Raw genomic sequence first — 26332 nt, 5'->3', positions numbered from 1 at the left:
GCACAGATCCCAAGATTCTTTGTGGTCACTTAATGTGATCCTGAAGAAGACCATAGCAAACCTTTTATTAGATAGAGATCAGCAATAATCAAGTATTTGTTTTTAATAAGTAGATATTTTACAAATGTTTTGTTGTATATAACCAGCGAAACATGGCGTATAGGTACGATATACATTTTTATTGCTTAGTGAACACAACACATGATTATACTTATTGTCTGGTGTGGGAGGTAAGGAATGCGGATTACCAAATAATATTTCCAATACCTGGTGCCTAGAAGTGGGTGTCATTCCTGCACTCTCTCCATCTCCACCTTCTTTACTTAGCGTTTTAGAGACCTTAGACACCCAATTCAGTATGTCACCTGCTTTCTTTACATGCTCTTTCTTTTCCTCTTCCAACGATTTCTAGCAATAAATGTGTGATGTAAAACACATAAACATTACATATAAAAAAAGCCAAAATATTACAGCAAAATATTCAAAAATACAATTATGTTGGATACATTTGACTTCCATCTTGATATATAATAATATTCCAAAAAAGAAATAAAATAATAATACAAAAGAGAAATTACTGGAACTAATAATCCTTGCGGTCTATTCACTCACTGTGTTTAATTAGATTCATAAATGGTTACTACACACCATTATTTTCATATTAGCTATTTACAGAATTAAATGATATCTATTAGACACAGTATGGGAAAAACATAAAAAAATAATACATTTCTGTGATTTGGAGCCAGATAATTTATTGTGAAGCAAAATATATTTTATGTACTTTAATGAATAACATAGCAACCTCTTTCATGGATTATCATGAATACACCCCATGAAAGACCATGAATATAAACATATACTGCCTTTGCATTAGCTTGACCATCAGCGGTAAACAAAAAAATAAGATATAACTTGGCATAAATGCTGAACACTTCATTAACTGTGTTTCTCAAATCATTAACATTTTGCTTTTCCTTAGAACATCTAAGAACTCTCAAAGGTGCAAATTCTAAGCAGACATTTCGACTTATTCACGCTATTTGCCATTTACAGCACAAATCAAAGCCTTACATTTAGCTTTTCAAATAATGTACATTAGTGTATATAGAACACACAGCTTTTATTTACAGTAGGCTAATAAATGTTTTTTAGAATCAGTCGCATAGTCTACCTAGGGGGTCAGTGTAACAAGTCCATGGTGCATCAACAAAATCCCTACAAAGGTAAAAGGACGAGGATAGGGTATAGAACTCTATCTCCTGGTGAAGAAAAGCATTCATATTACACAATGCAGATGTAAGATTAAGTGAAACAAGATTGGAAGGATATTAAGAAACACAACAAACTCAGTGTTACCACTGCTGATAATGAGCAACATACATACCACATTATGTACAAAGAGGTAACGCAAAGAAAAAAGATCCTCCATCATTTTGAACCGGTTTCCACTACTTCACGATGAACATCCATTAGATTGCCCGGGGACTACTCATTGTGGTATATTCATTCGACGATGTAGTTGACTTTATTGGGAAGAAAAATAAAGGCTAGGAATTCCAACATTCACAGGAAGAGGAGCTTCCATCAAACGTAGTCCAGTATGACAATCATATACTGCTTTCTCTAGAGCTTCCTTGTAGGATAACTTCCTCCTGGTTTTAGGGCAGGTAAGATTTTTTACATATGACTGCTCATCCTTTAGTTTTGTTGCTGTGACAGCATCAATGATTCCTTTTTTAATTGCGTTCTCCAATGAAAATCGTGAATGTGATATAGGGTCTATCAATCCTCCAGTTAAGTACTGATACTCTAGACATCTGGAACCAATTTCTTTGTTTAACATGTTCAAGTTCATAGCTTCACCAGCAGATAAGATGGCTTTTGTTGTGGGATGGGTAACTCCAGTGTATGTCACCTCACAATGTTGAATTTGCTTAGCGCAAACATCATCAACCAAGCCTTTACATAAAGCTTCTGACACATTATATTTTTTCCCATTTGAAGGATCAATGATCCCTCCTGTACTAATCTGAGCCTCAAGACATCTAAACACTGTTATTCTGTCTACCATGTTTCTTCTCAAAGCTTTAAAGACAGAGACCCTTTCATTGGTTTCATAAATCCAATAGCCTGCTATGGGACTGTTAGGGTCCTTACTTGGTCTTGTTTTAGTTACTAAAATATCAGCTAGCTGAATGGCTGGAAACATCCCTTCTTTAAACTTAACAATTAGGGATCTGTCAATTTTACCTTGCAAAACAGATTCTTCTAAAATAAACTGTCTTCCTGTCTTGCGATCAGTTAAGTGTACTTCTGATTTGCCGTCAGAGTCGAAAACTGTCGAGCTCTCCCACTGGCACTCACTTTGTGAAAGGTCACTATATGTTTTCTTGTCAATGAGACCTCTTTCAAATGCCTCAAAACGGGTCATTTCTGTACCAGATCGGATGTCTACTATGCATATCTTGTGACCTCTTTCTGCTGAAAAAGCTGTAATTTTTCTTTCACCAATTGGCAAGAGTAATGTTTTGCTATCTAAGTCAAGAACACACAATTGCAGTAATTCTGAATAATACATACTCTGCTTATTGGTGGGACAGTGAAAGCCTTTCACATTGCTAGCTGGTTCATGCAAAAATTTCAATGTTGTATGATTTACCAAACCCTTTAGAACTGCCACTTCAGATGGTATTCGTATGCTTTTAACTGGGTCAATGACTCCACCAGTGGCAATCTGAGCTTCAAGAATCCTTTTCCCTTTCTGTCTTTCCAGTAGTCTAGCCTCAATGGCCTGGAAAACAGAGAGCTTTTTGCCAGAATGAATGTATCCTATGACAGCTTTTTCAGCTTCAAGGAGTTTTTCTTTAAATTCGTGGTCAGCAAATCCACAGCTGATGGCTTCCTCAACAGAATATTTTTTGCCTGTAGAAGGATCAATGATAAAACCTGTCACTACTTGTGCTTCTAAATACTCCAAAGCTAACCCTTTATCAATAATTCCCTTTTTTGCAGCTAAACCAAAAGACACTCTTTCTCTGCTCGATTCAAGGTATAAACCTGCTATTGCAGTAGCTTTTGACAGGTATGTGTCAAGCTCTTTCTGAACTTCTTGAACAGTTGTTTGACCTAACTCAAGCTGCTCCATTGTTTTGGCATCGAGAATTTTAGCTTCTACCATTTGTTTAGCAGACACATTTTTTCTGAGACCTTGGAAGAGGAACCTATCATCAATGGAAGAACTGTCACTCAAAGAAGTCTCAGAGCCTGCATAGTTTTTGTAACTGGAGGACATATAACCCATCTTCGGTAAATCTGCTCTCCTAAATCCTTCCAAAACATTACGTTCTTCAAAAACCTGATCTTCATTGTTAAGCAGGAATTCTTTTTCCTGTTTTACAGTTGTAACTTCAACAGTCAAATCATACTGCTTGCTCTTCACTATCTGTAAATAGGAATATTTAAAATAAAGGATGGATTGTTAGGGATTAAACCTATATATAAATTCCAAACTAACAAAATATCTAAGTCAACATAGGAAAACAAATAAAGGTTTTCTAATCATTAGTGTTAAACACCAACATGTAAAAAAAATCCACACAAGCCAGCAAAGCCATGCATTTAAACATATTTACATACTTTTTTACATAAGCCCTATCCTACTAGGATAAGTACCTGACTTAAACAATAAGAAATATTACATATGATGAGGGCACTTGTAATAATAATACGTGGCTATCTCTGCAAAGAAATGTGCTGAGAAACATTATTATGGTCTGTTGACCAACACAGCACAGACTTCTCCTCCCAATTCTCCTCAGTCTACAGCTTTCTGTAACTTGTACTCAGGCAGAAAAGCATTAAAGAGTTTGGCCATTACTTTTTTATTGATGTTCTATTCTAGTGCCAAGCCTGAGTAATAAAGGTTTTACAGAGCCCACCAAAAAAGTAGTGGCTAAATCCTTAAAGGAAAATGGTTTCTTGGCACATTTCTTAGCAAATAACAAATGGGGACTGAGGACTCCACTATTTGTATTTGCAGGGGGTACAATTACTTTGAAGGATACAGAGGGGGCACTCATACATTGTGTGTGCACAAAGGGAAATTATTACTGTATGGAAAAAATGTATTATTTGGAGGGCAATATTAAATCTTGTGGAGGCACAAATGGGATTATTACTGTGTAGTCAGAAAGGGAGACAACTACTTGTTGAGGGCACAAAATAGGTATCATTACTATGCAATGGCCCAAAAGAACTATTATGGTTTGGATTCAAAAGGGAATTATTATTATTATGTGAGGTCACATAGAGGCGTAAACAGCACAAGGATAATCTTGGGTGGAGGCGCAATGGGGAAATTATAACTGTATGGGGGAAGAAAGGTGGGCAAATTTACTGTGGAATACAAAGGCATTATTATTTTACAATGGATAAAACAGAAGAATTATTACATTGTGAAGGAACATTGTCTTTATGTGGAACAAAACAGTGAGAACTAGTATCGTGTTGGGCACAGAGGTTCTGACATTGGTTGGCATTGGAGGTAGCAGCAGTGTGGGGAGTTTGTATGCAGAAACAAGTCATGGTGTAGAGAAGACTTCAAGGTCCTCTGATCAGGATACAGTAAAAAAGATAAGTTTAAAAAAAGAAAATGACAGCTGTGAACCATTGGATTTAACATTGTTTAGAGATATGCTGCTAACTTAGAGCTGAGCCATCAGCTATTACTTTTAACCCCCGTTCCCCACCCCTATAAATATGCATGCTCAGAGAAGCATGCATGTATTTCAATAGGCCACACACTTTTGATACAACCCCATACAAATTAGTCATCCAGCACTGATGAAATTGGCAGATTCAACCAATGTTCATCTAATTTATTATAAATGTTATTGTTGATAGGGGGAAGGGGGGCAAAACAAATGTTGTAGTGCTTGTGTCCCTGATCTCTTAAGACTTCAGCAATGTTCCTTCTGCCCTACTAAATCCAGCTTGCCTGTCCTGGTCCAGCAATCATTATCCTGATATGGTGTGTAAACAAAGGCATACAAAAGAGAAAACAACTTTTTGTTTGTGCCTTGTCTGGGATCAAATTTTGTTTAATTTTTGTCTAAACAAATTAAGCATCTAGTCTGTGATTTGAAGAATCAGGTGTCTGTAATGAGGTCTTAAAGATTTGGGCTACTATCTGAGGAATATGACATGATCAGAAATCTTAAGTGAAACTTGCTATGTTGAAAATGGTATCTGATCTGCAGGCAGGATGATATAGAACAGGAGAAGCTGATCAGATAGATGTATATTTCTGTGGGAAAAGTTTCAGTATAAGGCCTGTTTCACACATCTGTCTTTCATATCAGTTGCTATACGCCAAAATGGCGGAAAACGGATCTGTCTGCGGACTGAGAGCAACGCGTGGCAACGGACTGTTGTTCAGACGGATCCGGCGACGGCTGAATTTTAAAGGAACCCGTGCCGAGAGATAGAGAGAGAATTTTTTTTTTCCTGTCCCAGAACGGCATTTGAGGGTTAAAAGTGTTCCTGGAGCAGAGCTTCCACGCAGGCGCAGTTAAAAATAGCGGTCCGTCAAGTAAAAAAAACGTTGCAGTGTCCGTCCCATCCGCCCGGGAGACCGAAAAATGTTGGCGGATCCGTCAAAAAACGGGTGTGACGGACAACCGTCAGTCAAGATCCGACACTAATGTAAGTCTATGGAGGTAAAAAACGGATCCGCCCCTTTTTTGGCGGATCCGTTTTTTTCGGAAATTGGCGGATTTTGACTGATGCCAAAAAATGGATGTGTGAAACAGGCCTTACTTGCATTTTATTCACTCAAATCCTAGGTGTTTGTAAACACGAGAGTCCAGTGGGCAGTCTTAGGCCTGTTTCACATTTCCGTTGTTGGCGGTCAGCTGACATCCGCCAAAAGGAAAAATAACAGATCTGCCTCCGTTTAGTGACATACGGATGTCAGCGGCCGCTTTTTAGGACGGATCCGGCGAAGAGGAAAAGTGCCGTAAATTTAAAGTGACCGCGGCCTGGAAGGAGGAGAGAGAATTTTTGCCGATCCCGGAACGGCATTTAATTGTTAAACTGTTCCCGGAGCAAAGCTTCCAGGCATGCGCACTTCAAAATGGCGGTCCGTCAAGCAAAAAAAACGTTGCAGAGTCCGTCTCATCCGCCAGGGAGATGCTAAAATTTTCACGGATCCGTCAAAAAACGGGTGGGACGGACGACCCTCAGTCAAGATCCGCCGCTAATGTAAGTCTATGGGGGAAAAAACGGATCTGCCCCTTTTTTGGTAGATCCGTTTTTTCGAAAATTGGTGGATTTTGACTGACATCAAAAAACGGAAGTGTGAAACAGGCCTTACTCAGTGATTGACAGTCTTCCTTGTACATACCAAGATATCCATCCATCACTAATTAGGACCACTCACTGAACTCAAATGCATACAAATGCCTGGGATTTAATTGAATAAAACACAAGTTATACGTAATCTTTTCCAACAAACCTATAAATCATCTTGCTCATTTTCTCTTTAACATGCTGTCCACTGATCAGACTACATATACAAGGTGACAGGTTCCCTTTAAGAATTAAGAGAACCATCTTTTGTCTGAGGAATGTTTTGATCAATTAGGTAAGTGATCTGGGGACAAAGGACACTGGCAGTCTGATCAAAAAATTGGGGTGTGGCTTGAGTCTGATTAACTTATAAAGGCTGGTCTGAAGTATGAATGAATTAAAGGAGCACTAAACACAGAAATTAACTTGCAGGACCTTAGGTATCAATGGGTACGACCACTAGCAACTAGTTAACTGTCACTATATCAGTGGACGTAACCAAGGATATCTAGGTCCCCCAATGCCTGCACATGAGGAAAGAGACATAGTGAATCAGAAAAACTATACTACATTTCTAATTGGAGGTATTTGCTAATATTATTATTACTACACCTACTACATATTAGAAAAAGGTCTTGGAAATGGGAATATCCGTTTAATGATATTTTTTACACACAGCAATCAATGTGGATGGGGGAAGGCTCCTGCAGCAGCAGTTGTATTACAGATAGACACATGCTTATAAAGATATTCTCAAAGTTCAGTATTTAGTCAGTATTTGACATCAGTATTTGTGAGCCAAAAGTGGAGCAAATGTTTCTATTATACTTTTCCTCTGATTGTTCCGCTTCTGATTTTTTCTTACAAATACTGATGTAAAATATTGACCAAATGCTGAACATGTGAATGTAACCTACAGATAAGGGACATAACTGATTTGGAACATAAAAAATGTATTTAAAGAGGACCTGCCATAAGGTCACAAGTGGCCATTTTTTCTCATAATTTATTCCTGCTGCTCCCCTGAATTTTCAGCTTTTTCTTATTTAAAAACTGGCATATGGTTTTAAAGCGTAGCCCTTTAATTTAGTGCTAGTTTTTATGGTCTTTATCAAGAGAGCTGGGTTTTCTGAGGGGCATGTCTTTTGGCTGCTCTGCATAATTATCCTGTGAGCAATGCCCCTGGAAAGACCATAAGAAGCTAGCATATTGGAAGCACTTACTAAAAAGGCTTATATCTCTCATTTAAATAAGAAAAAATACTCAACATGGCAGCAAGAATAAAATAAGAGCAAAAATGGCCACTTAAAACATATTCACACTTCCCCTTCAAATGTCTAATTAGTCTAATAATGAGATAAAATAGGATAAAAGAAAGGTGTAGATTAAGGGTTAAAATGCTAAGATTGTTTTTACTTATTTGTGCATTTTCTGTGTTCAGTTCTTTTGTTTTGGTGTTTAGTCTGGGGTCTGAATTTATATGTTTCCTAATTTATATAATTACTAAGGCTGCAGCTGACTTAGGCTACTTTCACACATCCGTTTTTTTAAATCCGGCATGATGTGGCGAAATTTGTGAAAACCGGATCCGGAATTGGATCCGTTTTTTTCACATAGAATGTAATGATCGCCGCATCATGCCGGATGGACATGCGGCGCCTCCGGGTTTTGCCGGATACGGCAAACATGCGCCGTCCGGCATCTGCAAAAAACGTTGGCTGCAACGTTTTTTTGCAGCGCTGGACCGGCTTTTTCAACTGCGCATGCCCGGGCACTATGAGTTTTAACCCCACAAGTGCCCGGCGCGCATCTCTCTCTCTCTCCCCCTCCCCTTCTCTCTCTCCCTCTCTCTCTCTCTCTTTCCATACGCTCCATACCTTTCTTTGGCTGGCTCTGTAGTCTCCCTCTGTCTCTCTGGCTGCTCTCTCGTCCCCCGCTGTCTCTCTGGCTGCTCTCTCGTCCCCCGCTGTCTCTCTGGCTGCTCTCTCGTCCCCCGCTGTCTCTTTGGCTGCTCTCTTGTCCCCCGCTGTCTCTCTGGCTGCTCTCTCGCCTCCCGATCTCTCTCCGGCTGGTTCTCTCGACCCCCGTTGCTGCGGCTCCTTTAAATGTCCTCCAAGCCGCATCAGGGGCTGCATGTGCATTCGGTGTCATCGCTGCAGGCCGGATCCGGCGGCCCGGCTATTCGCCGCAGACCGCCGGACCCCTGACACCGGATGTGTGAAAGAGGCCTTAAAGGTATTGTACCACGATTAAAGTACATTTAATTAATAGATCTTGGACTAAAAATAAGTTCCGCAATTGGATGATTTAAAAAAATGTTCCTGTGCTGAGATAATCTTATACATGTGCCCCTGCTGTAATGTCTGAGTCTGACTGTGAATGAACATGGTCTGATCATACCACATCTCCTGGGCACTGGGGAAGCAAAACAGTATACAGACAGGAGAGCAGGGGATCATAGCTGATTCTTTCTGGGAGCTAAAATAAGTTTTTAAACAGGCATGGAAATGTTTTAGTTCACAGAAAGCAGCATCGGTGATCCCATGCTGTAAAGTCTGTATATACTCTTTTGCTTTGTTCCTTGGCCAGGAGCTGTGGTATGACCAGACCATGATCTGCAGCAGCTATGCATTGACGGACACAGCCATCACACAGTACACAGCAGGGGCACATTTATAAGAATTTTTTTAGAGCAGGAACTTTTTTTTTGAGACATCCAATTGTGGAACTTACTTTTATTCCAAGAGAACCCTTTTAGGAAGTGGAACCAATGATGTTTTTGCAGCAAACTCTGCAGTTGTCAAGAGAAGTCATCATAGCATACAGGGACAGAAAAAGAAAAATAGGTAACAGAACGTCAACAAGCATAGAAATGTTATCTGGAAGTCGGTGGCTTTAAATAAGAACTGCCTAAGGCTGGAGTCACACATAGCGACTCACCAGCGATCCTGACAACGATATCAATGTGTCAGGATCGCTGGTGAATCGCTATGTGATCGCTGGTGAGCTGTCAAACAGACAGCTTCACCAGCGATCAGCACAGCGACGCCCAGCGCCCGGCGTCGCTGTGCATGTTAGTAACCAGCGCGCTGATGCAGAAAGCTGGTAACTAACGTACACATCGGGTATCCAAGGGACGTGCGTCCCTAGATACCCGAAGTGTACTTTAGTTACCAGCTCCCTGCATCAGCGCGCTGGTAACTAACGTACACATAGGGTATCTAAGGGACGCACGTCCCTTGGATATCCGATGTGTACATTAGTTACCAGCATATCGCTGGTCTCTCGCCTGTCACATGCAGCGATGCGTGGTGGCCAGCGGGAGACCAGCGACCAAAAAAAAGTCCTGGCCTTTCCTGCAGCGATCAGAGATACCGGCAGGGGGGCCGGTCGCAGATTGCTGTCACACACAGCGATCTCGCTGGTGAGATCGCTGTTGTGTCACAAAAATTGTGACTCAGCAGCGATCTCGCTAGCATGATCGGTATGTGTGACGGGGCCTTAAGACCTGCCACTTCTAACAGTCTGAAGCAGTACAGATGTGTCCACCTTAAAAGTAAACTTGTCAGCTAATTCTTTTCTGATAGCAGCATGTAATAGCAAAAGGCATGACGTGTTGAACAGAGTGTGTTATCAAATGGAACCTGTCAGGTCTGATAATGCTATTGCCCTGCAGATATAGAGTTAATCTGCAGAGTAATAGTGTTATTAAGGTGCCCTGCTGCAGTACTGAAAGTGTGGTACCCAGGAGAAAATAAACTTTTTTCTTCCAGGAGCCGCTGGATTTCAGACACAAACAATTACAGTCACCACTCACAGCGCTCAGAGCTGAGGCTATAAGCACACCCCGACACTGTCTGACAACCGATTCTGTACTGATGCCCTGTAGAGTCGGCTACCAGTCAATGCCGGAGCATGCTTACAGCTGCATCTCTCAAGTGCTGTGAGTGGTGATAGTACAGCGACCAAGCACCTTCATAACACTATTAACCTTCAGACTAACCCTATATCTACATGTTAGTAGTGTTTTTGCACATGACTGGTTCCCTTTATATGTCTATGGTGTGGATGCACCAAACTCATACTTTATTCATAGTAGTGTTCAGCCAGCTCTAAACAGCAAAGTCAACGATATTTTCAAGCTAAACAATGATAGTCTTGATGAATCCTTTATTTGACAAAGATTTTGTATTCCTCCTGGAAATGTATGAATCAGGTCTGGCCTACATTGGACACTTTTTGTGAGACACTGGCTTAATTATGATGTTACAGGCATACATTGAGATCCATGAATTATGTGGCCTGCAGCTGTCGCTTCAAGGCTTTATAGCCCTACAATAATTGACAAATGGGTTTTACCATTCAGTTTAATACTGTCAGTGATATCTGAGCACTGTAGCATTGTGCAGGGACACAACACTATCAGAATGAGTATGATAACAGCCAGTTTATTCATATGTTTTGAGGTGGAATAAAAAAGGAATTACACAATGACAAACTTTAAATATGATGCTCCCAAAATTCTCAATTACAAAATTAGATCAGGAGAGCCCACAAATATTCCTTTTTTTTCTGCCTGTGATTGTATCTGATTAGTATTGTACTCCCTAGTGTAGTATTATATTGGCACTTATATAATGTCCATCACTGAAAAAGTGAATGGTATACCTTTTCCTGCTTATGCGATTGGGTGTTCCAACGTTCCAGTTACATGTATGTGTTGATGGTGTGATTTACAGATGTAAAGAAGGAGTTAAAACGGTGGATAAGCAAAAGCATTTTCGCATGTGGTGCATGCTTTTTTTTTCTGGGGGAGGTGTAATATTGTATGTGGGGTGATAGGGTTTGTGTGCCAGAGCTGCTTTTTACTCTCAGCCCTATCCAGCCTATGCAAATGAGGAAAAAAAAAAAAAAACAAGATAAAGAAGCTTTATGAAAGCGTATAAGCTGGCAAAGCATGGCAAGTGACTTGCATAGCAGAATAGCGAGGAGGATACACAAAAAATACCTCCATAGGTTGATCAAATTTTCCTAGCTCTTTTCCAATTTTCTCCTCTTCAATTCTCAAAGTTTGAAAGGCATTCTGTAAACTTTTATCCTTCATAGTCTCTAAATCTGACAGCTGTTTGTAAGCATTCATGTTATCAATCGATATTTGAAGCTCTGTGCTGGTGGTCTGTGTAACGTACTCTGTAAATGGCTTGCTTTTGTCTCCAACATCGAGGGACTGCTTTATCCTGGATAGTTGTAACTGGAGTTCCTTTTGCACACTGTCATCATAACCATCTATGTGTTTCTTTTCGTCAATGACAGTAGAGTTAAAAACTGGAACACTGACATCAAGATGACCTTCTAGCTTTCGCCTTAATATAGGAGATTTGGTCCTCTGATTAAGTCCATCAAAATCTTGTTGAGAACCTGCTGAGGAGATAACATAACTGTTTCCTTTTACTTCAAATTCATTTTTCTGAAAAGGACTCCTTATATTATTATTTTGCTGAATCTCACTTTGTAGATATCGTAATTGGTTTATGTGGTCTTGCCTTTGCAGGTCAACTTTCTGTTTAAGACTTTCAACAGCACGTTTTTGAACCTCTAATTCTTCTTCCATTTTTCGACATTTCTGACCACTTTCCAGCCCAGATTTTTTCTCCAAGTTCAACTGCTCTTGACATCTCTGTAATCTCCCTTGAAGATCTGAAAGTTCTATTTTCATCAACTTAATCTTCTCTTCCAGCATTGCCTTCTCTTGTTTCATACTAATAACTTCAAGCCTTATGTTTGAATAATTATTTTCGGTGCTTAAACTAGATTCCATTGACTTCTCCAGTTTTTTCCTGAAGTCTTCTGCTGAGCTTTTGTATTTTGCAGATTCTTCTTGGTACAACATAAGCTTTTTCTGTGCTAGTTGCTCATCCACAGTCTTCTTGTGAAGATCATCCTGCACTTTCTTGACTTTTGTATTCATGTCCTGAAGTTGTGTCTGGTGCTGTTGTAGCTTTTGATCCACTAGGCGCTTTTCCATAGTTAAACTATTTAATTCAGCTTTCAAATTTCGTATCTCCTTTTCAGAATTCAGTATTGTTAAGCTTTGCTGATCACATTTTTGTCTGATTTCATTTAAAGAATTTCTCGATTTTGTTAATTCTTCTTCCATTCTTTTCACCATATTTTGAGTTTCATACTCTCCCTTAGACTGTTTTTGTAGTTGTTCACTTGTAACCTTAATTTGTTCCTTGGTGCCTTCTAATTGTGTTTTTACTGTATCAAAATTTTTCTGCAAATTATTTCTTTCCATGGTTGTTTTCTCAAATTCAGATTTAACCTTTCTCAACATCATCTCTGTCTCATTGTGTGACTTAGTAAGATCATCAAACTTTATTTTCAGAGTATTTGACCACTGATTGCTTTTTGTTAACTCGTCCTGCAACTTTATATTTTTTTGATGATCCTCTTTCTGTGCCCTAATAGCTTGGTGAAGCTCATCTTGCAATTTCTTTAGTTGTTCACGTAAACTGTCAACTTCTCCACTTCTAGATTGTGATCTCTGTTCAAATACAGTCTTTTCTTGCTGCAAATTATTTACTTGTGAATTTAAAATTTTCACGCTGCTCTCATGTTTTGCGTTTATACGGGTTAGATCCTCGATTCGTTTTCGGAACTCATCCACATCTTGTTTCTTTCTGGTTAAATCTTCCTCCAGGAAAGATATTTTTTGAAGGCTATTCCTTTCAGTCATTTCTTTCTGTCTCAGTTCTTCTTGGCAAGCCTTTAGCTTCTCTCTCACATCATCATAGTCAGCTTTCTGCATCTTAATTTTATGCTCCAAAGAGACTTTATCTTGTTGCAGTATCTTTAATTCATCCTCAAAATTCATTCGAATCTTTTTGAGATCACTAGCTTCTTGCATCACTTCTTCAGCCTTATCCTGGCTATGATAGAGTTTTCGTTCCACATCTCTAATTTGCAACACATAGTTCTGTTCTAATTGGTTTTTCTGTTCTACTTCTATTTTAAGTTGCTGCAACATACTATGGGCATCATCCAACTGATTTCTTAGGAGGCGGTTCTTCTCATCTGCAGATGCCTTTTGTATTTGTAATGTATTTAATTCTGCTTTATACTGTTTCATCTCATTCTCTGCTTTTTTGTGAACTAGTGTAAGTTCATCGAGCTGTTGCCTAAGGGTTTCTGCTTTTTTAACATACTGTTCCACCTGAGCACCTCTCAAGTCTGATTCAATTACATAATGAACCTCTTGCAAGGATCGTGCAGGGATCACCATATCCTTAGAAGACGTATAACTGTATAATGAGTCTGAATATTGTCTTTTTGTTTCATAATCCATTTTCTCTTCTACCATCTTTTTCTGGTATGCCAAGTCGCTTTCAAGGTTTTTTATCTGTCTTAAGTGATCTTCTTCTATCTCAGCTTTCCGTTTGAGTTCACCCATTAGACTGATTTTTTTATTTTCCAGATCATGAAGATCGATTTCCTTTCTCTTCAAGTGATCCTCCAACTTCCTTCTTGCTGTAGTGCTTTCTTCTATTTGGGTCTTAAATGCTCTAAGTTTGTCCTCGACAGCATCTCGTTTGGATTCTGCTTGCCGTGTAATCTGGCGTACATGTTCTAGCTGCTGCTCAGCTGCCGTTTTCAGTTTGACTGTAGTTTCCAGCTCTAAACGAAACTGCTGTACCTCATATTCCGCCTTTGTTTTTTGCATTGTTAATTCTTCCACTGTCTTTTGATGTTTTTTAATCTCCATTTCAGCAGAAGCCTTAATTTTTGGCAATTCTTGCTCCAGTAGATATTTTTGATTTTTCATATCTTCCAGTGTTAACTCAAGCTCCTGAATTCTTTTCAATAGCCTCTTGTTTTCCTCTGCACTGGCTTTTTGCTGTTCTGCTAATTCTGGGTAAGCGGATGAGGAAGAACGCTCTGAGTACATCAGAGTCTATGACAAAAATAAAGAGAAACATTTTCAGCATATTTTTTGCTTTAAAATGTGAAATGCAGTCTTCATTGTGAAAAAAATCTAGTATCAAAAATATAATAGCATAAAAGCCATAATGGCAATTTGAAGTATTTAATCAGATTTTAAGAAATGTGAAAATAACTTAATACAGAAAAATTAAGACTATTTTATTTTACTAGTTCTGGTCACAGAACTAATTTACACATAAAGTCCCTAAATTATCAAACAAATTTAGGCAAAACTCTTCAGAAAAAGTGTTTGAAATGTTGAAACATTTTTACAAAATTTATAGTTAAAAGTGTTGCAACTTTTGACATTTGGACCCCAGTTCCAGGCAGCTTTGTCAACGTTTTGAAAAGTGTGTAGAGCTGAAGGGTATGTGCCCACGATCAGGAACTGTTGTGGCTTGGACACTGCTTACTTGTGCAGCGTCAAACTCGCAGCGTCCAGCTGTGACAGCATAGTGGATGGGAGTTCAAGAAATCACATGTCCACTATGCGTGCATGGACGCCTGCGGATCACTCTCAGAGACGGAAATGCAGCGTGCCTTTCCAGATCGCCTAGTGTCTTTCCAGATCGCCTGGTGTCTTCACAAGAGAAATTTCACCAGTAGAATGTATTGGATGCGGTAAATCTGCATGGTTCAGTGATCACATGCGGATTCACCTGCGTTCAATAGATGGCAGCGCTTTAGACGCAGCGAACATGCACTGCTAATTACGGATCGTGGGCACCCGGCCTTACAGGAAGAGCACATGGCTGAGAGTGGCTCATAATTTCATTATAATTTACACCACAAAAGTGATGCAAATTATGGTAGAAATGTATTCCAGTCCTTGTTTGGGGTACATTTCTTGAGGTGGTGCTAAAAGATATGCCAAATTCATTAAGAGGTGCACACCTTGTAATGAATTAGGAGCATTTTACTCCAGTACACTAATCAAGACTGGTGTTCAAAATGTTAGTCTTGATGAAGCGGGGCCAAAGTGTCACTTTCCTAATGATATTCTGCCCAATCCTATAACAGATATGCAGAAATACATGTCACCCACTAGATGGTAGAGAAACTAAGGCAAGAGGAGTCTTGAGCGCTAATTGTATAGACAGGTACATGAAACTCACTGAGCATCATAAAGTTGGCCTGGCAAGAGTACTGGCCAGCATGCTGGTCACAAATCTCCAAAGAATAGGAGATGGAGATGAGAGGGACTTTGGTCCAACAGCCAGGTCAGTGGCACCTGGCGACTAAAATAGACGTCAGTGAATCTCTTACCTTAAGACACAACTTTTGAATAGCCGGGGCCAGGACGACAGACATGAAGACGCACAGATGACGTCGTGCCAGCTTTGACAAATCAAATGCTGCGCTGGGGACACCAGAAGGAAAGAAATTCACGGGTCTCCAGTCTAGGAGCCAGGTGCCACTAACCTGGCCTCTGAACTGAAGTCCCGCATATCGACCCGCTCATCTCTAGTGGGAGACTACAAGTAAAGAGACCCTTAATAACAAAGTACCACAGTACAAAACATATAAAAATGCATACCTTAAAGGACTTACCTATATTAGTCAATTAAAAGATAAAAGATTCAACCCCCTTGTCTTGTCAGTGAAGTATCAGGAGAGTAATGAGAAGCCAGACACCAAAGTTCACAGAAGCATAATACATTTATGTACAATGAACAAAATATCTGCAGGATATTGGAAGCTAAAAAGGAAAGCCCAGCTTGTGCATAACATAATCCATGCAAACCGACACAAAGCCAGAAAACATAACAGAGAGCATAAGTAAGTCTATAGGTCATATGTGAAAGCTAATGCAAAGGCAGGATATTTATTATCCTAAATATAATGATGACATCATATCAGAGGATACAGGTTTATACACCTACTATAAAAGAGAAAACACATGATCAGTCAAATTATCCGGTAAGATGTCTTAAAATGTAATAGAACTGAAAATAAAAATAAAGCAAATATGTCCTTGTATTCTGCGGGCCACAACGGTTATAATATAGTGGTTTGGATATATATTTACTCAACATTACAAATATAAAGCATCTATTCTGCATCATGCCTTACTACAGGAATTAATTCCTACAACTCATACTGATATTACTAGGTTTAATTGTTTGGAGCCAAGTGCTACTGTGGCTAACATATGTATGTACTTAAAACTGTTACATAATTATACTGGTAAATACTGTGAAGCATCGGAAAATTTTTTTTTAGCAATTTCATCATTGCAGATTCTTCTGTAAGTTATCTCCATTTGTAAATGTAAAACTATGTGTTTTGTTGACATCTGTGATTTGGTTTTAACTATAAACCCCTAAATGTTAGTAGGAATATACAATACATAGTAAACCGCCACCAAAATAAAGCTGAGAAGTCGGGGAGACAAACTGAAGACGAGAAATGCTTGGCTCACCGACGGTGCACAGTATGCAAGTGGTTCTATGAGATTCAACTATATCCTTACCTCTTCTTCTTCCATTCTCTTCAATGTTTCTCCAGAGAATTTAACAAACTGGCTAATTAAAGTCATCAAGGCAGAGTAACGGGTCCTTAGATCCATGTACTATGAATGAGAGAGAACATTATTATTTATTTATATAGCACCATGCATAAGTGTATGAATTATACTTATAACACACTTTATGGTAATAGTCAAACAATACAATTAAAAGGAAGAAAGTTTTTGCTATTTAATCTGAGAGCAGCACAATTTAGAAGCTGACACTTTGACGAAAGGAATGCGTCAACTATTAAGCTGAGTGCAGCAGTTTCAACACAATCAATGTTTTATCAGCTGGACATTATCACTAAAGGACTAGGTCTCACATGCAGACCACTCAGGCTAGTCTGTGTAGCTCTGCCCCCACCACTGATTGGCACCTTGCTGACAATCCACAGTGTACATAGTAACCTGCAAGTCAGGGGTGTGGGAGAGGTTATACACAACTCAGAAGTCTTAGATCTGCTACATTTACATCAGACAAAACAGGGATTCTATCAAAACTGCACCAAGCAGTCAAGTAACTGATACAACACAGTCTCTGTGTCTCTACATTATGTTGCTATCACATTCCACTGCAAAAACTTGCTGACAGATTCTCTTTAATGCATTTCTAGATTTCCATAAGGAATAACGCATCAATGTCCTACAGTCCCTAATGTGCAAATAGCCTCTTTATCTTCAGAAAAGAAGAAGACAAGAACTCCTGTGCCACCAATTGGAGGAGTTTCTGATTTGACTCCTTTTCCTAAGCAGTAAAGCTCTTTCTTTTGACTTTTAGCATTGATACCTCCAATAGGTGGCGCTAGAGTTCAACTCCACTTCCTTCCTGAAGAGGTTATTTGCATATTCAAATTCCCACAGGAGCATTGCACGGCCTATAAGGGTCCGTACATCAACTTGGTTTTCTCCACATGGAGAAAAATTACCCTTGGGACCTCTACAAGCCATAACTAATATATAACTCACCTCTTGTATAACAATATCAGATGAGCTCTGAAAGCGTCTGCGTTTCATTGGGGATTTTTGATGCGAGTCCACCAGTGCTCTGTAAGTCATCAGCTGGAGCTCATAGTCCTAGAAAACCAAAATAAAGTTTATTTACTTGGTTGTATTTTTTCATATTTGTTAGATTAATGCCTTATCCATGCGACCATGTTTTGGATTTGCTTGGTATGATTCATACCTGTAGAGCCTTAAAATGCACTTGACTTCGACATAAATGTGTCTGTCATTACTTCTGCTATAAGCTCAAACCCATATGCCAAAGTTTTGTGAAAGATTACCAAATTTAATAAAATAATGATTTCACAAAAAGTTTACTTTATGGAAGTCTGTGCATATAAGTTATATGTTGCGATACTGTATTGAGTTTCAACATGAGAAATTTCTGAAAAGTGAGAATGGACACATCTGTATGTCTCTGATTTCATATGAAGGTGTATGGAACACATAGTTTTCCTTTCCTATAGACCAGACTGCTTTAGAAGAATAATCCCTAATATGGCACTTGACCTAGTAAGCTACAGCAGCACACAAAGTCCTGTGACTGCATAATCTGGAGCAACGTGGCAATCCATGTGCTGTGAAGCAGACTTACGCCATAGTCCTGCAGGAGGGCCAGGATCGTTTAGAAATGGGCTGAGATCAAATTACCGCATATACTCGTGTACAAGCCAAGATTTTCAGCACATTTTTTTGTGCAGAAAACGCCCCCCCCCCCCCCCGGCGGGTGGGAGGGGGGATGGGGGAGCAGAAGACATCATACTTACCCTCCTGGTGTTATCGCTGCATATCAGTCCCTGCATCTCAGTTCAGGCACAGCATCTCTGTTCCTGTCTTCCTTCCAGTGCTGAGCGGTGACATGGTACCGCTCATTAAAGTAATGAATAAGCGCGCATCTCCGCTCCCATAGGCGTGGAGCACATATTCATTACTTTAATGAGCGCTACCACGTGACCGCTCAGCACTGGAAAGAAGACAGGAAGAGTGATGCCGGGGCCCGTCCCGGAATGAGATGTAGCAGCGCCAGGAGGGTGAGTAGGACTGGGGAAGGGTGAGCCACGCGATATTCACCTGTCCCCGTTCCACCGACGCACTGTGTCTTCCAGGTCCTCTGGCTGTGGCGTTCAGGTCAGAGGGCACAATGACGTGTTTAGTGTGCGCCCTCTGCCTGGAACAGTTACTGCAGAGAGAGGGAAGACACAGCGGCGCACTGTGGTGGAACGGGGACAGGTGAATATCGCAAGTGCCGGGGTGCCTGAGCCAGTGGCAAAACCGGCACCTGACCCCCAGCGACGAGAGGTGAGTATGTAATTTTTTTTTTTTAATCGCAGCAGCAGCATATGGGGCATATTTTTCTATGGAGCATCTTATGGGGCCCATCATGAACTTTATGGAGCATTATATGGGGCATATTTTGTATGGAGCATCTTATGGGGCCCATCATGAACTGTATGGAGCATTATATGGGGCTCCTGATTCAATATGGATATTCAAAAACATTTAACCTACTGATGTCTCAATTAATTTTACTTTTATTGGTATCTATTTTTATTTTTTAAATTTACCAGTAGCTGCTGCATTTCAAACCCTAGGCTTATACTCGAGTCAATACGTTTTCCCAGTTTCTTGTGGCAAAATTAGGCGGGTCAGCTTATACTTGAGTATATACGGTATATGGTAATCATTTTGTATACTGTACAGAAAGAAAATCATTTGGTAACCAAAAAATAAAAATTGTACCTTGATGGCCAGAGAATATTGTTCTGAATACTTCTGGCATTCGTCCATTTTACTTTGCTTCAATTCGATTTCAGAAATCAAATTCTAGAATAACAAGAAGACAGGAATGAGTCAGGATACATTCTTATAAGAAATAATTATCAAAGTCAGGATAGTCAGGATTGGAAAACATGTCCAAAATGTGCTAGAAACAACACAACATTCACCCGTGGCCTCTGTCTGGTATTGTGAGTGGACTGAACTGGAATATATCACACATAGTCTGTGGACAGGTGGGGTTGATGTTTTTGGAAGAAAGCATCAATGCTTTCCTAATCTTGGACAACCTCTCTAAGCTTCATTACTAGACAACTCTTAGTCAAGGAGGATGAAGACATCCCTGCAGGCCACATGTCACTTTAAACAAAGCAGGGAAATTTCAGAAATGAATAGAGAAACCATGAACATTACTTTAATTGACTCTCAAATTACTGCTGTAATCAGTCAACCTTGGTATTACTGTACACAACTAGACAGACTGGAATTTTTAGAGACACTCAGTTTACCTTCTGTTGGTCCAGAAGCTTGTTAAGGGCCTTACTATCGAGCATGCCATCCTGCAACTTGCTTTGTCCTTCCTCTATTTGCCTAATCCATGAATCGAGTGCCACATAAGATTCTTTGTAATATTTCAGAGACGTACTTATTCCACCCAGGTCTCTTAATCTATTAAATGAATAAAACAATGTAAAAGAAACAATATCAATGCCTCATAAAATAGACAGACTGCTATATTTTAAGAATTCACTCAGAAAAGAGACTTCTCCATGTTCTGCAAAACCTTTCATTTGTGACACAAGACACTGCGCTGTCTTTTGTTTCAATTCTGTATGGGTTGTAGAATCCTCTGACAAATGTGTGCAAACCTGTTTTCAATCTGAGAGTGCACATTCTGCCACCGCTCCGCGATCTGGTCCGCCTTTTCTTTGTGCCAATCGAAGTCAAGATCCCGCTCCTTGTGCACTTTGAACATTTGATCACTGATGCTTTTGGCTTTCTGCAGTCCATCTTCCAGTGCATGAAACACCTCTCTTTTTTCATCGACCTCTGATCTCCATTGCTATAATAAAAATTAAAAATCACTGGTTTTATTGTGGTTTAAAAAAAAAATAATCACCAGTGGAATTTTCAGGGAAAGAAGGAGTATCTAGATGTCTTGTAAAAATAAGAGTTTACATTTACCACATAAATAATAAGTCTCAAAATACATCGTAATAAATAATAAGATTTGAGACATAATATGTAAATAATAAGTGTCGAAATCTACTATAGGGCCAAGTCCAGATGTACAGTCATTGACAAAAGTGTTGGCACCCTTGAAGTTGTTCCAGAAAATGAAGTATTTCTCCCAGAAAATTATTACAATTACATGTTTTGCTATTGTAGTGCAGCGGAGCTGGTGCACTGTGACAGACAAGCAGGGACTCAGGAAAGTTCAAAACAAAGTCTTTTAATTTCCAAAGAAAACTTACAATTGAACTCAAATGGTATCCTCCGGATCGCAACCAGGAAAACAAGATAGTCTGTAACCTGGACCGGTTGGTGTAGACGACTGCACCACTGTATAAGCTGAGGGCAGCCAGGCCGTCGGCCACATAGAAGACCTGGCCGGGAAGGAAGCGGACCGCCCAACTACCATCCTGTAGTCCACTTCAAAAATAAAAGCCCATGGCAGGTTTTCTTAAATCTGCCTTGAACCAGTAGCTTTCCCAACACCAACATTTATTTTTATATTGAGTTGCAATCTCAGCTACGCCTGGGATTGCAATGTGCTCCCGCAACCTCAATAAACTTCTGTGCGCATCCTGAGGGACACATAGTCACCCTCACATATGACACCGGTCACTGCCTAACACTATACACATGTTTATTTCCTTTGTGTGTATTGGAACAACACAAAGAAAAGGCAAATTGGACAGAATTTCACACAAATCCCCAAAATGGGCTGGACATTATTGTAATTGCAATAATTTTCTGAGATAAATACTTAATTTTCTAAAAAAAATATTTCAAGGGTGCAAACACTTTTGGCCAAGACTGTATGTGTTTCAAGGTCCACATATGGACCAGAATGTACTGACTGACCTTGGGTGTCTAGACCTGAAATTACAGGTTTAAATGTGCCTATGACAGAGTATGTTTGGGTCAGGAGACCAGGGGTCAGCCTGTGCATTCCGGTCTGTATGTGGACCATGAAACGCAACCAGTCTAAGGGAGGAATCCAGTAGAAAACATACAGCATGGGTTCAGACATAAAGATGCATACCTTCAAGGTGGCAATCAGTCGATCAATTGAGCTTCTATCTGCTGTAATGACATCTTCTTCACACAGTTTGGTCTCGTATGTTTTCACTAGCGTCTCGGCTCCCTGTGTATTCTTTAGCACAAGATTTATTGTCTTTAATCTATGAGGGATAATTAAAAGAAATGCGAAGAATAACTGGCTTCATTAATTTATTAAAGACTTAAGATAATTTTTGAGCTAATGTCAACACAATTGGGAAAGAAAATGAATAAAGCAATTCTTAGCAGAAGATCAAGTCAGTTAGAAAATTGATTGCCTGTATTAATTTATATACAACGCTGACATTGCTCTATCTATCTATCTATCTATCTATCTATCCCATATCTATCTATCTACTGTATCTGCTTGGCCAATATCTTGCTTCCTGCAGTTATCAACTATTAAGGCCCCGTTACACATAACAAGGTCCCAGCGATCCCACCAACGATCCGACATGGATGGGATCGCTGGGACATCGTTAGGCTGATCGCTGGTGAGCTGTCACATAGACAGCCCCTCCAGCGATCAGGACCAGCGTGCAAGATGGTTTCTAATGTAAACATCGGGTATCCAGGAGCCGCGGCTCTTGGATACCCGCTGTTTACCTTGGAAACCGGCGTACACACTGGTTTCCAAGGTAAACATTGGGTATCTAAGAGGCGAGCGGCTCCTGGATACCCGCTGTTTACCTTGGAAACCAGCGTGTACGCCGGTTTCCAAGGTAAACAGCGGGTATCCAAGAGCCGCGGCCCCTGGATACCCGATGTTTACATTAGAACCCAGCGTCGCTGATCGCTGGTCTCTCGCTGCCACACACAGCGATGCGTGCAGGCCAGCGGGAGACCAGCGATCGAAAAATGGCCCAGGACGATCGAGCACGATCAGCGATACCAGGCAGGGGGGCTGGTCGCTGATCCCCGTCACACACAGCGATCTCGCTAGCGAGATCACTGTGGCGTCACAAAATCAGCAATCTCGCTAGCTAGACTGGGCCTTTAACCTGAGACCCAGAATGCAACAAAGCTCACGCCATAAATATATTCCTTATAGCACACATATATTTTAAGACTAATATTTTGTGCTGTCTAGGTATATAACATATCTTCATAAGGCTACATTCCCATGATGAGCTTTTCGTGAGTTTTTGATGTTGCAGATGTTCTGCACCTATTATGTAATTTAGGTTACTCGCATTTCTTTGTCATTGCAGTTTTATTTGCTTGTACTGTAAGAAGCTGATTTTTGTTGCAAAGGAAAAATATGCAGTAGAAAAAAATTTATTTCATATATATTTTCATTTATTTCATAATATTCATGGTTGGAACTTAATCTAAGGGCTCATACTCACTTGCGAGAGACTCGCACGATTCTCACATGAAAACCTGGCACTGCCGCTGGCACTGGGACCGGAGCGTGCAGCTACATGTATTTCTATGCAGCCGCACACTCCGGTCTGAGTGCCGGCAGTAGTGCCAGGTTTTCATGCGAGAGACTCACAAGTGAATATGAGCCCTAACTCTCAATACCCATTCTTTCAGCCAAAGCAGCATAGTTGGATGATAAATTTGAGGTGCCTCCAGGGGGAGCTAGTTCACAACACATTGTTTATGTAATATGATGTATAAATGTTTAAACAGCAGTTTCCTCAGTGGTGGATTAAAGCAGCAAAATTATCTTTGCACGGGATTATAAATTATGCAAAACAAAATTAGGCAGACAATTTAGCCTGCTTTAAAGCAACACTATGGCATTTTTTTTCAATTTCACTTCTGTAGTGGTATCACTAATGCATGTGGTCTTCACTCAGTAATATACAGTACTTACAGAATACTTTCTTCTTCTGCTTTCTACACCGTTCTGACTTTTGTGACCAGATGGATCGCTTCATTGTTTGCTGGTCGAGCTGGAGGTCACTACTCAATGTAAGTCTATGAGAGCCATAATGAGGCCGGAATGAGGGTCTCATAGACTCACACTGAGAGCTTGTGACCGTTACCTCTGACTTCCTAGCAGTCAGAAGTTGTGCTCACAAGATGGCAAAGCAGGATAGGAGCATGGTTGCGAGGAACAGAAGACGACAGCTGGTAAGTATATTAGTAGTGACAGGTATTATGCACTAGTGATACCACTCTGATGGTGAAAATATAACACTATAAAATAATAGTGTTTAAAAGTGGACATTACATTTAAAGAGGACCTGTCATTTGTCATAACTACCGTATATCCTCATGTATAAGCTGAGTTTTTCAGCACATTTTTTTGTGCTGAAAACGCCCCCTCGGCTTATACACGAGTCATTGTCCCAGGAGCCAGTGGGGGGAGGGGGAGTAGCGGTGCAGCGGGTCACAGGTGGCTGGAGCTGGCAGAGGAGGGGAAGTGGCAGAGTAGAGGGTCACAGAAGGCAGGAGCTGCAGCTGTAAGGCTGTGTTCACACACAGCGGTTTTTAGCGGTATTTTTAGCGGGTTTTCCAATAAAACCGCTAAAAATAAGCTTCCCATTCATTTCTATGCATTTTGCACTTTTTGTGCATATTGATGTGGGGTTTTTTTTACCGCGAAAAAAAACGCAGCATGCTCATTAATTTCGCAGATTTTTCCGCGTTTCTGGCTAGTTCTATGCGTTTTGAAAACGCGTGGGAAAAAAAACGCATAAAAACCGTGCGTTTTCTGCGCAAAAAATGCGCGGAAAACGCGCCAAAAAAACCTTGCGGTTTCTGGGAAGGGAGTCAAGTTTTTAAGCAGAAATTTTCTGCTACGTGCGCACTTAGCCTCACTGTGCCTGCTGCTAAAGAGAAATGAATATTCACTGCACTGTCAATGAATATTCATTTCTTTCATAGTGCGCACAGTTACAACCACAGCCACCAGCTTCCAGCAGCTGTAAAAAAAAAAAATCCTACGTACCTTTCCTGCGCGCCCTCGCAGCATCTTGTTCCGGTGCTAGCAGCTCCTGATGCCGGCCGATAACGTATCCCGGGTGAGTGGAGAGGGGTGAATATTCATTACCTTAATTAGCGGGGTCACAAGATCGCTCAGCCACGGGAGCTGCTGGAAGCCGAAACAACAAGATGCTGCGAGAGCGCGCAGGGAAGGTAAGTAGGAGTTTTTTAAGCTTTTCTCATGGGGGGCATGCGTAGAAGGAAAAGGATGAGGAACCATGCATACAAGGATAGGGATGAGGAGCCATGCATACCAGGACAGGGATAAGGAGCCATGCATACCAGGACAGGGATAAGGAGCTATGCAGACAAGAACAGGGATAAGGAGCCATGCATACAAGGACAGGTATGAGGAACCATTTATATCAGGACAGGGATGAGGAGCCATGCAGAAAAGGACGGGGATAAGGAGCCATGCATACAAGGATGGGGATGAGGAGCCATATATACAAGGATGGGGATAAGGAGCCATGCATACCAGAACAGAGATGAGAAGCCATGCATACAAGGATAGTGATGAGGAACCATGTAGACCAGAATAGGGATTAGGGTACAATGCATAACCCGGTTTATACTAGAGTCAATACGCTTTCCCAGTTTTTCGTGGCACAAATAGGTGCCTCGGCTTATACTTGGGTCGGCTTATTTTCAAGTATATATGGTATGTCTTTTTGATATGGTATGTCACTGGTCTCCACTCGGCTTTGTTCGTACCTTTCCATTCCTCAGATATGTCCCCCTCTTACCTGTATACATATCTAGTTTTAATATCCAATTAGGTGTGGTCTTCTTTAGGACCAGGCCCAGGTGTCAAAAGACAAGATTTACATACAGGGAAGAGTGGACCATTCCTCAGGAATGGAGAGGAGCAGAAACTTCAGCATGTACACCAAGTAACAACATTTCACATTTATATCAAGTAACAGGTGCTCTTTAAACAAAAAATATACAATCTATATAGTTTGCAAAATAGCTCCTGTTGTCACAGAAATAATATGAAAAGCATGTTTTATCCAATTTTTTTTGTTACGGATCCTTCATGGTTACTAAAACTTAGCAGATCAGTACATTCTATTAAATCTACCATTATACTGTATAGAAAAAAAAGTCATATCCCTCTGACTAAGAGTGCAAGTGAAGCACTCGAAACGCGTCAGGCTATTTGATTTTAATATGGCTTAATTTGCCGTCAAAACCTTTGTTTTTTCTCTACTTTGCTATGCTAACTAGCTGGGACAGGCACCCTATCTTCACATGTGATTTGGATCAACCAATTTGGATGTATTTCGTGGCAGCTCTCAAACCTCCCTCCATGCATTATACTGTATTTGAAAACGTACGATATTTACGTACTAATTCTAGCACATTTAACAGGATAAGTATGAAGACCATAGACCAAAAAGAACTACCAGTGGTTTTCCAAAGGCTTGCTCTGTGTGAAGATAACAAAGTCGCAATTATTTACCCAATACCGCACTAATG

General features: G+C 40.3%; 1 protein-coding gene across 9 annotated transcripts in view; it reads right to left on the bottom strand.

Annotated features, from left to right (window-relative positions):
* Positions 1–26332, bottom strand: part of DST (dystonin) — a 732471-nt gene that overhangs the window by 364070 nt on the left and 342069 nt on the right. For 8 of the 9 annotated variants that reach the window (XM_073589123.1, XM_073589125.1, XM_073589124.1 and 5 more), the window contains 7 exons: positions 21894–22032; positions 20494–20687; positions 20134–20293; positions 19589–19672; positions 17813–17920; positions 16808–16906; positions 268–408 (listed from right to left, as the gene is read on the bottom strand). In XM_073589123.1, the coding sequence (XP_073445224.1) occupies positions 268–408; positions 16808–16906; positions 17813–17920; positions 19589–19672; positions 20134–20293; positions 20494–20687; positions 21894–22032 (925 nt within the window). Of the gene's footprint in view, positions 1–267; positions 409–593; positions 3446–11359; positions 14306–16807; positions 16907–17812; positions 17921–19588; positions 19673–20133; positions 20294–20493; positions 20688–21893; positions 22033–26332 lie in introns of those variants that run through there. The other variant, XM_073589131.1, reaches the window with a different exon arrangement.

Source organism: Dendrobates tinctorius, unplaced genomic scaffold (assembly GCF_039654945.1).
Source record: "Dendrobates tinctorius isolate UK_male_01 unplaced genomic scaffold, ASM3965494v1 ptg000107l, whole genome shotgun sequence".
Lineage (NCBI taxonomy): Eukaryota > Metazoa > Chordata > Amphibia > Anura > Dendrobatidae > Dendrobates > Dendrobates tinctorius.
This window is presented reverse-complemented; position numbering and strand designations above follow the sequence as displayed.